General features: G+C 42.0%; 1 protein-coding gene across 10 annotated transcripts in view; it reads right to left on the reverse strand.

Annotated features, from left to right (window-relative positions):
* Positions 1–12,994, reverse strand: part of LOC139353985 (tyrosine-protein phosphatase non-receptor type 21-like) — a 358,621-nt gene that overhangs the window by 150,647 nt on the left and 194,980 nt on the right. The window contains exon 4 of one of the 10 annotated variants that reach the window (XM_070998188.1): positions 1,349–1,460. The exons of the other annotated variants lie outside the window; for them this stretch is intronic. Coding sequence (XP_070854289.1) covers positions 1,349–1,460 — 112 coding nt within the window. The remainder of the gene's footprint in view (positions 1–1,348; positions 1,461–12,994) is intronic. 10 annotated transcript variants of the gene reach the window in all.

The following is a 12,994-nucleotide window of genomic DNA, read 5'->3' on the forward strand; positions in this document are numbered from 1 at the left end:
AGGAGCAGAACACGGGGACTCCTGAAAGTCGTAAGTGAAAGTTTAGTGAGAGTTTGGCGACCGCATGCCTGTATTGGCCTTAAGCCCCCACCAAGGGAAAACAGAAGACAAACGAAAATATGTCTCTAGTGGAGATGCCAGGTGGATATTTAAAGGAATCGAAGGAAACGATTAATATCCAGATCAATCTATAAAACCAAAATGTTGTTTCATCCTGTGGTTACCTATTTGATCCATGAGGAATTCCTTAAAGATTTTAAACAGGAATAAATTGTGGTTAAAAAAAGTAAAATAAAAACCAGGCACAAATTCAAACGGTTTCATTTAAACAACTAGGACTTAGGTGATCAACTTATTTATTATCTCTCACATATTTTGGATATTCCTGTACTCTGCTACGAAATTGAGAAAATTCTTCAGAATTAGGCACTGGATTAATATGTTCATTGTCCCATGGACTTCTAAGGAGGTAATTGTGGAGTAAGCAACCGGCAGTGACATTTTTTTTATGACACAAAAGAGTTCGGTCATCAGCTTATGGCTTAGCATGCCAAATTGACTTTCTACGACTCTTCATGCTCCGCTTTACCGAGCTTCTTAAACTATACGGATTCATAATGCGCTTCGGCAACGGAAATGCATTACCAGCCACAAAGGTGACAATGAGAAAATGGGTATATATCCCCATCACTTCGACATGCTCCAATATCCAAATAAATAAATCTGTATTTAGCGTCTTTAACAGTCAATATTACTATAAAGCGCTTTCAATCGAGGTATTCGCTGCCAATCTGTTTGGTAGAAATTAAAAAGGTTTATAGCCATACTTTGCCAAGCCTTAAAAAAACCACAAACTCTAAAAATACGCCAACAGCTCATTCTCTTTGAAATTTTTAGTCGCCTAAGTGCCTTTAGCTGGACGATTCTCGGAAGTCACCCCTTTATACCAGATTATAGCTTTTACTTGGCTGCCGGTATGGATCGGCCCTATTAGGTATTCCCACCTAGGATTACTATTTCTCGCTATCTGCTATCTTGGGTGTCAACGTCCGGCTGTTGCACTTTGCCAGCGACACCCGAGAATTGCCGAATTGCATTTTCTTCTACCTCTACCAGTCTGAGTCTGTTCAGTTAAATACACCCCTCCTCCCGACTGAAGATTCGTCGTTGTTTCTTTATGTGAATCTTTCTATGTGGAGGGCAAACTTAACACGATTCTGGATATGGCAGTTATATGATATAGTAGTCCGATCTTTATCAAATTTTATTTGTAAATCTTAAATAATAATAAAAAAAAGATAAAGCGATAATGTTCCATTTTTTTTTACTACGATACATATATGATTACCGAAAACGAAATATAACAGTCTTTGTATTATTTTGGCATTAATTATCCGATCCTTCCAATGGCAACTATATGATAATGTCGTCCAATTTTTTTTTAAATTTTGTTCGAAGATCTGAAATATTAAAAGAAATATATTCCATAGATTACAGTTTAATATGTCAAGAAACACCGAAGATATAATTTTTTTTACATTTTTAAAAAAATATTCCATTACAAATCACGAAACTGAAATTATTTTTCCACTAATTTTCCGTTTGTTCCTATAGCAGCTGTATGATAGTCGATCGATTTTTTAAAATTGATTTCAAAAGGTACGACTAGAATTAAAAACATTTTTTCATTAGGTAGTCTTTGAGATCATTCTTTTTGGAGCTATAGGATTTATTTGTCCCATTCGGCTCGTTTCAAGACTTTTGGGAAGATTTCAGTACGATAGCTTTTGTTGGGGCGGGGGGTTGCTTGATCGCTGAAATAGATTAAGTCCCAAGAACGAAAATACGCAAAAACACAGGGTACTTTGGGGTTTTGTAAGCAACGTGCGTGGGTGCTTATTTGGACACTTTGAAAATATAACTGATTTAGCCTAACTTAACTTTGGCGCTCCAGAGCGGAGACTAAGGGGAGAGATGGAGAGGGCAGTGCAAGCGCGCAAGAGGTAGACATCTGGATAAAACTGCCGCTCGACAATGCCCCTAGAGATTAAACGCCCTTTTGGCGTGAAAATTCTCCCCCCCTTGCGAGGACACCCCTAGAACTTTAGGATAGTAGGCTCAGGAGTATGATGGAATTCACTTCCATCGGTCAAGATCGGTCGTCCTAATGTGTGGTGGCCCTTTCCACACTTGTGGCAGTGATGATCACTGCGGCAGGAGTCCTTGGAATGATTGTGAGCCAAGCAATTGGAGCAGTACTTTTGAATATGTACTTCCTGGAGCGGTTTCAGGGGGCTCAGCCGCAGAAAGTGGAGGCACTTCCTTAGAGGATGGATCTTTTGGCAGACTCGGCATTGGTAGGATTTAAAACCTCGTGTACGTCTGCCATCCAAGGCGGAATATGGAATATTCGTAGGAGGGACTATTTGTACGGGGTACTGAGAAGATAACATGGATCATGTGCTCTGGAAACTTGCGCTGAATGGGACAATATTGTGTGTGGAATTGAAGCGGATACTGGCCTTGTAGTGTCGTATGGAAGCAGCGTAGTAGTAGCGCCGCTGTATCGACGCAACAACGTGCGCTGCCGATCTTGGCAAGTGAAACAGTTGTGAGCGCTTGTGGAATCCCGGAATTGTTGGCAATTGGGAATTGCAAAGCAAATGGAGCACAACTGCTTCCTTTGGATATAGGCAAGGCGATCGTCTACCGTAATTTGTAGAAAGCGTGGACATATACGCACGGGGTGGTTGTTCTTCAAACACAGATCGCAGCCTTTGGGCATTGGAACTACGATTGTATTGATGGAATTTATTTTTGGAAATTCTGCCACTCGATTCGTGTCTTTGGACTGGACGTGGAGGAAATTGGCAGGTCGGAAGCTCAGGTCCCGGAAAATCGTCAGAAAAAACCTCTGTGTCGATTGGAGGGAGCCGTCGGATAGGCAGGTTCAATAAATATTTATTTTATCGGATGATCGTATTTATGTACGGTCTTTAATTTTGTTTGTTTGGAAGTAACATTTATTGTGAGCCCTTGACCCACTGTGCGCTGGCGAAATTGTCTACATACTTTTTTTTATATCCGTTACTCGTAGAGTAAAAGGGTATACTAGATTCGTCGGAAAGTATGTAACAGGCAGAAGGAAGCGTTTCCGACCCCATAAAGTATATATATTCTTGATCAGTATCACTAGCCGAGTCGATCTAGCCATGTCCGTCTGTCCGTCTGTCTGTCCGTCCGGATGAACGCTGAGATCTCGGAAACTATGAGAGTTAGGCTATTGAGATTTGGCGTGCAGATTCCTGAGCTTCTTCCGCAGCGCAAGTTTGTTTCAGTAGAGTGCCACGCCCACTCTAACGCCCACAAACTGCCCAAAACTGTGGCTCCTACAGTTTTGATGCTAGAATACAAATTTTAACTGAAATGTATTGCCGTAATCAATACCTATCGATTAACCCACTTTAACGCCCACAAACTTTAAAAAATCGTAAATATGAACGCGGATATCTCAGAAACTATAGAAGATAAATAATTGGGATTTTCCGTAGCCTTGTACGCAGTGCAAGTTTGTTACGCGAAGATGCCACGCCCACTTTAACTTTATCGACTGACCCCAAAAAAATAACGCCTAAACCTGTATACCGCCCACTTAACCATATATTGAGATCGCGGGCAGGTGGCGCATTTTAATCTCGCTTTACTGCTTGCAAATCTCCATTTCCCTTTGGTCCCTTTGGCTGAGTAACGGGTATCTGATAGTCGAGTTTCTCGACTATAGCGTCCTCCCATGTTTAACATATAACCTCCTTCGCTTGGAAATAAAATTTTTTAATTAGTTCTGAATTTTGAATTTAATTTTATCAAGAACGGACAACTTTATCATATAGCTGCCTTAGGAACGATCGGAAAATTGGTGGGAAATTAATATGAAACAAATTATAGCTTCGGTGTTTTTTAACATATTATCTTATACTATTGGGAATATCATTTTTTGTATTTTTAAGAATTTCGAATTAAATTTAATAATTATAACTGCAAGGGTATACAAACTTCGCCTTCAAATAATTCATTCAAATCTTTATAGTACTTAAAAATTTGGAATTCGGATCGAATGTTGTTAAGTTTTTGGCATTCAAAGATCATATGCTCAGCATATACAAGGATCACATATATTCGTACTATTCAAAACTTTTATACTTTTGGCATTCTATTTTAGATCATGGTGCCATGACATTTTTGGTATATTTGGGAAAACCTTTAAGAGGTTTGATTCCATGGTTGTACACTTGTTCTTTTAATCGTGTCAACTGTTTTGTGTATCTCTTGAATCATGTACGCTTCTGACTTTTTGTTATTGATTAAACTAATAGCCCCAAGCCAATTACAGAATATCACAAGATTTTTGTACTTGGATTTATGAGATATATCACAAATTTAAAAGTGTGAGAAACCCCACTGGACATTTATAGTATCCTAATGCCACTTGAGACAGGACCTATAGACGCATCTGTGAAAATTATTTTCCATCCATTACCGGTGTATTTCTCAATAATTTCCCCATATAAGGCACAGAGCTCCTCAAATGAGTATTAATTTTTGCTTTTGCCCAGAACCTTTTCATTTACACAGTTCTTGTTGGAAACATAAAACAGGTCGCGTAGCTTGGTATTGTCGAAAAAGAATTGAAAGTTCTTTATAGTGTTGGTGTAGCTTGTTTTAGCCGGAGATGACCTTGAAGAGCAGGGGGATTTGTGCTTTCACTTTAAAAATTCTTTGACAGTAAGAATGAATATCGGTGGCATCACAACGACAAGGACAAAAATTTCATGCTTACATGTGCCAGGAGGCACACCTACAAATCTTCTCAAAGCTCCAGCCTGAGCAATCTCTAAGCTTTTGTTCGCTCCACAGCCCATGTCCGCAATACTAGTTATGGCATATTCCTGCTTACTTCTTACAAATGATTTGGAAAGATTTGTACTGACTTTGGGTTTCAACCCAGACTTGATCTTAGTAGCGTAGTGAAGAATTCTTGAGCTGATCTTAGTATCGGCTTTTATCTTTTTGGCATGCTCTTTATGTGACATGTTTTCAGATATGATCCTACCTAGAAAAGTAACCCTTTTTTGATTAGGCACAGCCACATTCTCCACAGCTATATTCACTACATTTTTACACCCCCTACCAACATTAATTACCACCGATTTTCTTTGGTTAAAAGAAAAACCCTTGGCTTTACGTAATAGATTGAAATCTGTGAGTTTGTTTTGCAAATTGTCAACCGTACTATTGAATGCTTTTCCTGACGAAATTATCATAAAATCATCAGCAAACTGCATAATCTGGGTGTTTTCATCGTTAATTTGATGCAATCTTTTTGTGTATATGTTAAACAAGATTGGAGATAAGCGGGATCCTAGACGAGCCCCACAATTGTGGGCAAAGGAAACTGGAATATTGTCGGGCACAAATAACGAAATGGTAATACATATATTCAATGCCGTTGCGTCGGATTAATCACTTTTGGATTTAGACAATATATCATACAGAAAGTTAGTCGAACTACGGTTCGAAAAACTGGCTGTGTGACCGGCATTTATAGTAAGTGGAACTTATCTGGAGCGGCTCAAGCATGCTGGGACAAAATCAAAGGAAACTCCAGGAGAGGAAAATCCAAGGATTTTGAAATCCGGCTCGAAGGACCGAAATGTTGGGGCGGGGTGGCTTGATCGCTGAAAATAGATGAAGCCCCAAGATTGAATGGTATGCAAAAAACATTTTGGGGTTTTTACGCGAAGTGCATAGGTGTTTATTTGTACACTTTGAAATAATTACTGCTTAAGCCTAACTTAACTTAAGCGCTGCAGAGCAGAGCGCAGACTTAGGGGAGAGATGGAGAGGGAGAGCGGACGGCAGTGCGAGCGCGCGACATGTAAAAATCTGGATAAAACTGCCGCTCGACACTGCCTCCTGAAATTAAACGGCCTTTTGACGTGAACAATGTAAAAGTCATCTAAATCGCAGCAGGGCTCGTGATATTGCTTTTTCTGACAGCAATCGTGGTACTCTATAGGCAACAATTAGAATAAGAGAAAGTTCCACCAAGAGAACGCCGCGGATCAGACCGTCCCTACACCAATACCGATGATCCAACCGAACAACAGCAAAACGATCCTGAGAAAGAACGACAAAGGAACCCGGTAGGACCGTAACAGGCCGATTTGGAGGATAACGTAGGCCATCTACAATATATCCACACCGAGTACGGATCAAGACCATAAGATTGTGAGGTCTTACATGGGACGTCTTGGAGACACGAGTAGAACGCATCGAGCCGACAATGTCCAGAACCATTTCAAAAGACTGAGAAGCAACGAGCAGATCACTGCATTTTATAAATGATATACGAAAACCTCAGCGAAAATACTTATTGGTAAAGCTTAGTTAGTTTATTAAGTAAAAAGTACATATTAAGGCAGATTCAAAACAGCATTCGAAGCCGAAACTGCTCTCGCAGCAGCTAAGCCATTTCCACACTTTATATGAGGAATACGAAATGAACCTGCTTCGAGAAAACGATGAGCCCATCCAATGAGCCTAAACTTGCACTTCCGCCAATTGGCATTCCTAAGTTTAACGGTGAATATCTAGACAGGTCACGGTTCCATGATCTATTTGTGGAACTGGTGCGTAATAAACTATCTCGGCCAGTGAAAAGCTACATGTTCTGCAATGACCTCTTTGCGGTGAAGCGCGGAACGTTTTGACAGACACCGCCTTTTCAAAGGTGGTTACGAGGACACCTGGTTGCGATTGAAGGCCAGGTAACAAAACGGAAAAATACTAGTTGACTATAAGTCTATTGACGGATCCTCACGCCAATTAGCATTAGCAATAGATTAGCAATAGCACTACATGACACTAAGAAGAACTCAATGAGTGGATTGTATAAGAATATTTATGTAAATATACACACACAGCTGGAGCACAAAAAAAAACAAGGAAGATCGCTATAGTCGAGTACCTCGACTGTCAGATACCTGTTACTCAGCTAAAGGGACCAAAAGGAAATTGAGGTATGCAAGCGGCGAAGCGAGATTGAAATGCGCCACCTACACGCGATCTCAAAATATGGTTATGTCGGCGGGAGACATATTTAAGCTTTATGGGCGTTAGAGTGGGAGTGGCATACTTTTTTTTGGGTAAATCGATAGGTACTGACGCGACTTATAAATTTCAGTTATAATTTTTTTCTAGCATGAAAATTGTGGAAGCCACAGGCTTTGGTGGTTTGTAAGCGTTAGGGTGGGCGTGGCAAACGTTTATTGGATTAATTGTGGGCGCCACAGATTTGGACGGTTTGTGGGCGTTAGAATAGGCGTGTCATATTCGTGTAACAAACTTGCGCTGCGTACAAGGCTACGGAATCTAAATCTGAAATCCCAATTCTCTACCTTTGATAGTTTTCGAGATATCCGTGTTCATATTTGCGATTTTTTTAAGTTTGTGGGCTGTTTGTGGACGTTACAGTGGGCGTGTCAAACTTTTTTTTGGGTCAACCGATAGGTATTGATGAGAACAATACATTTCAGTATTATTCAGTATTCAGTATTCAGCATCAAAACCACAGTTTTGGGCGGTTTGTGGGCGTGGCATTTTGCGTAAGAAGCTCAGGAATCTGCATGCCAAATCTCAATAGCCTAGCTCTTATAGTTTCCTAGATCTCAACGTTCATCTAGACAGACATGCAGACGGACAGGCGGACTCGACTACTGATTCTGATCAAAAACACCAGTTTACTAAAAAAAATTAATGAAATACGCCTTTCAGGAAACCTTTCTTTTCCGGTAAGATACATCTCCCTGATTAAGAAAAGGGCACTTAAAATTTTTTCTATGGTACCAATTTTTTTTTAGGTGTAAAAAACGTTTTTCGCACTTTTTTATTTTCTAACTCGAGTTGTGATAAACCCTTTAACTTTCTTATACACATCATTGAGTTCCACTCATTAGTTTAAAAGCTACACTTCGTCAAAGTTGAAAAATTTGGAAAAAATGCAAAAACGCTGGCATAAATTGCTTCTTTAAAAATACACGCCTAAAAACCGAAATTAGTTTTATGTTGATTTCTTGAAGGCTGGACCTTAACGGAGAATATGCGCTATTGATCACGACAATCCGTTGGTAAATCGAATTTTTACAGATTTTTAAACGTATATACCCAAGTTCAGTATACGGGAGCAGCGGCCGCTAAACATTTTTTTAAATTTTCAGTGTTGGGGAACGTAAGAATTTGGTGCAAGTTGTTATGGTGGGTAAGCTAAAAAGTACGCGATTGCAGGTACGAGGAAATCATTTTCATATATTTTTAGCAAGGAAATAGCAGAAAATAAAAAAGTGCGAAAAACGTTTTCTACACTTTAAAAAAAATTGGTACCATAGAAAAAATTTTAAGTGCCCTTTCCTTAATCAGGGAGATATATCTTACCGGAAAACAAAGGTTTCCTGAAAGGCGTATTTAATCAATTTTTTTTTGTAAACTGGTGTAATATATGTACTTAATGGGGTCGGAAACGCTTCCTTCTGCCTGTTACATACTTTCCGACGAATCTAGTATACCCTTTTACTCTACGAGTAAGGAGTATAAAAAGGGTTGTTGCCCAGACCCTGAGCTAGTCAGTCTCATTTTTTGGGGTCTTTTAAAAGAGCAGCCCAGTTAGGAAATTTCCGTGGACCGTATTTTACGAGCTCTGATGAGCATATCCATTGTGAGGAGTCGAATAACGTCCCACAAATCTAAGCAGCAGCATCAACAGATAGCCGGCTGCTTACCAGATACGCGGCGAATTCGCGTAGTAACGGCGTGGTGAGGAGCGGTTGGAGAAGAAGAGAGTTTGGAGACCAAGGATGGAGAACAAGAGAGTTTGGAGACCAAGGATGGAGTATAAGAGAGTTTGGAGACCAAGGAGCGGAGAATGAACAAGTGCCGTTTGAAGAGTGCCGTTTGTAAAAGGGGGATAACAGAACTCCACCGGACTTTGGACTCTGCCGTGAACTTTGGACCGGGAGAAGAAGTGCCACATCTCGGCAGCGGAGCGGCACACAGGCGTGCGACATGCATCACGGGAACCAGCGGGGCGGCAGCAGTGGGCAGAACCTCGGTTGGAAGCGGTGCGTAAAGGACACGTGGGTCAAACAGGATCCACGGACTTTGGACCCGGAGTGGAGAGATTCAGCGGCCCGTGCGCAAAAGGGAAATAACGGTTCCCGGAGGCCCTATATAAAGCCGCAGGGCGCTGGCAGCAGGTCATCAGTCGATCACGAGGAGTCAAACCATCAAGATCAGTTAAAATACCAAAGTGAACAGTCAGTCAACCGAGTAAACTACAAGGGAGCCACAAGGCGAATCGTCGGAAGCAGCGCCGTGGGAAGCCTACAAGGAGCAAGATCGCCAAATCTCCGAATTGAGACACAAGTTGCTGAGGTCCGGAAGGCATCACACAGCTAAGTTAAGGCGTTTGATTTCCAACTTTGTCACGATCACACTCTGGCGAATCGCCCGGCGGGTCTGCCAGAGTCAAGCGAAAGAGGCCTGCGATGGGTAGGAAAGTTGTTTAAGAACCAGCGTAGAGCCCTGCGACAGCAACTGCCCAAAACACCGAGTGCCAGAAACGCCAGGTCAGCCAGTCAGGAAGGACAAGCGATCGACCCGTTGAGGCATTCAAGAGGAGTAGAGAAACCCAGCGGTTTGGCAAATCAAGGAACGGCGGTTTCCCAAGGACACGCAAGACAGGAAACAGCGCAGAGGACATCGACAGCGACGCCAGCAGACATCACCGGCAGCCACGTCACCATCGCCACGCGGAGCTCATTGGGGAGCGCAGGAACGTCGCGGACGTCAAGCATTAGGGTGAAGCCTGGTGAAACGTTCGTCTGCGCAAGGCGTAAAGCAAAGAGAGCGGCTAGGCAGCTTCCTGGCGTTAGCCTTGACTGTCAACGTGATCTGAGCAAGAACCTAGCGGGACCGTCCGGGTCTGAGCAAGGGACAGGTATTTCCTCGAAAGGCGTTGCCCTGCAGAGCAAGGCATGTTCACCGCCCGCAAGGCCGAACTCTCTGCGAGTCGATGGCGCGACAAGAGGCCCCGAGGCAGCGCGGCAAGCAAGCAGAGGCGGCCACTACGAGCATCTCATGACACAGGAGCCAGCGGTCGTCAAGTCAACGCGTCGACAGGCCAGGACGAGAAACATCAGCAGTCAGTAGAACCAGAGCGAGGAGGTACCGAGGCCAGCCCAGCCACATACCCGCTGTATTAATAAATCGAGAATAAAACCCACTGTTACCATTCGAACCCTGTGTTTTCTCTACAAGGCAGTCACGTCATATAAATTTGGTGTGACAAACATACAGTCTTTTGAGCTAGCCGCACGCTTCTCGTAGCGAGCAGACCACAAAAATCAGTTCGGTTCACCATTCCTTTTTATTTGGCCTCTGCTGGCCGCTGCCGATATTTTGTAGGCAGCGCAGCCGCGAACCTCTAACTGAAGAAACACTCTCTTTTAAACAACGGAAATAAAAAGAACACACTGACTTGATGGTCGTAAAAATCCATTCCTTGCCTGGGATATATTTTGGGAAATTAAACGTTGACCAAATAGTGCTTAAAATCGGTCAACCTTTTTACAATATACTTTACGGGGTCGGAAACGCTTCCACCTACCTATATACCCTTCTGTTCGCGAGCGCTCGTTAATGGCAAAAAACACAAGATTATAAGACAACAAAGAGAGGGAAATCTACGAATATCTGTTTCTCTTTCCTGCCTGGCTGTTTTCGTCAGTAGTCTTGTGCGCTGCGCCGACCTCTGCGGACGTCGACAGCAGCAGAGTGTTTTTGCCTAATGTCACCCCAGGGCGTAGGCCCTAGAACGCAGATGGTATGAATTATATATAATGTATTTATATGATATTTATGTGAGCCGTCCTCTTAACAGAATGATTGATTGGGTAAGTATGTGTAATAGTTCAAATAAGTAAGTGGGCGAAAGAAAACGACATTGGTCTCAATCTTAAGAAATCAAAGTGTTAATAATTTTCTAAAATAAAGTAAACATTGACTCCCTACAGCCCCTTGTTCTTGATAACTCGATTATACCGACTCTATAAAGTATGTATAATACAGGGTTGTCCATATTCGACGGACCCATCTGACGACGCCATAACTTTTGACAGAGATGCCAGATCGCTTAATGACATACCGCGTTTGAAGCGTCAGTCCAAGCAGATTTTTACCATGGAACAATACACGCCACGCGAGCGCTCTGAAATAGTTGAAATTTACATTCAACAGAACAAGTCAATTGTGAAAACTCAACGTGCTTTTTAAAAATTAAAAAATGTGAAAAGTGCGCCTTCTAAGAACACCATTAAGCGTTTATACGAAAAATTTACGACTGGTGAGGCTCTTTCTAATCCGAAGAGGCCAAATAAAAGTCGACCAAGGCGATCGGACGAGAATATCGCTGCCGCACGAGCCAGTGTTGAGATGTCCCCAAGAACATCCCAAAAACGCCGTTCTCAGCAGTTGGGCATGGCTCGGTCCACTTTACAACGGATTATTCGCGTTGATTTGCATTTGTTCCCGTACAAAATTCAATTGACGCAAAGATTGTTGCTTACGGACAAGCCTCGTCGATTGGAATGGGCCCAAAGAGTCATCGAAATGGCCGAAGATGACGATGAATTTTGGAACAAAATTATCATGTCCGATGAAGCCCATTTCACATTGAATGGGACCGTAAATAAGCAAAATTGCCGTATTTACGCCACTGAAAATCCTGAGAAGATTCAAGAAGTGCCTCTTCACGACGAAAAAGTCACAGTTTGGTGCGGCGTTAGTTCGAAAACGGTCATTGGGCCGGTTTTCTTCCAAAATGAAAATGGCCATGCTGTTACCATCAACCAGGAGCGTTATCGCGACATGATGACCAATTTTGTGATGCCAATTATTCGTCGAAAGCGTATAAGGCAGTTCTGGTTTCAACAAGACGGCGCTCAACCGCACACAAGTCGCATAACAATCGATTTTCTGAAGAAATTGTTTCCGGGCCGTTTGATGTGGAAAAGTGGTGATTTGGACTGGCCACCGCGTTCGCCCGATTTGACGCCGCCTGACTTCTTCTTGTGGGGATATTTGAAGTCAAAGGTTTACGTTAACAAGCCAAGGACCCTAGAAGAGCTCAAGGACAACATTCGTGAAGAAATAGCCGCTATTCCGGCCGAAATGTTGGCGAAAACGATGGAAAATGCTGCAAAAAGGGCACAATACGCCATCAACGCCAGAGGCGGCCATTTGAAAGATATCACATTCAAAAATTGATGTAAACAAATCTACTTGGAACAAATTAAATGATTAAGATTGCCAACCGCCAAATTTTTATTTTTTTCTTTGATTTTTAAAAAAAAAACATGGGTCCGTCGAATATGGGCAACCCTGTACATATGTCCAGGAAGATAATAACTTGGTTTTTACATTCAATAATACACTGAGCTGGAACTACCACCTAAACAAAGCTGTGGGGAAGACACTTGGAATACTTAGATCCCTTTCTGTGGTGAAAAACTTCTTAGCCACAAAGGTTCGTTTATACCAAATCGCCAAATCTTGCCTAGTACACTTTTTTATGGCATCGAAATATTTGCGAATTGTGATTCTGCCTGCCAAAAAATAAAAGGCGCCTTTAACAGTATTGCCAGGTTTCGTGTTCAATCTTGACCGATTCAATCATGTGACTAGGCTTGCATATACTCGTAAAATATTTTAACTAAAGAACGGAGTTACCTATTTGAAACGCTTTGATTCTCAGCCTCGTGAAGATGACATAATTCAAATATGACATGGATCCCTGTTCTCTGAACGCCAGTTCTTTATTCACGTCATAAGATTATGGAACAAGCTTCCAAACAGCGCATCGCAATTTAAGAAACAAATTATT

This window comes from Drosophila suzukii, assembly GCF_043229965.1.
Source record: "Drosophila suzukii chromosome 2 unlocalized genomic scaffold, CBGP_Dsuzu_IsoJpt1.0 scf_2c, whole genome shotgun sequence".
Classification (NCBI taxonomy): Eukaryota; Metazoa; Arthropoda; class Insecta; order Diptera; family Drosophilidae; genus Drosophila; species Drosophila suzukii.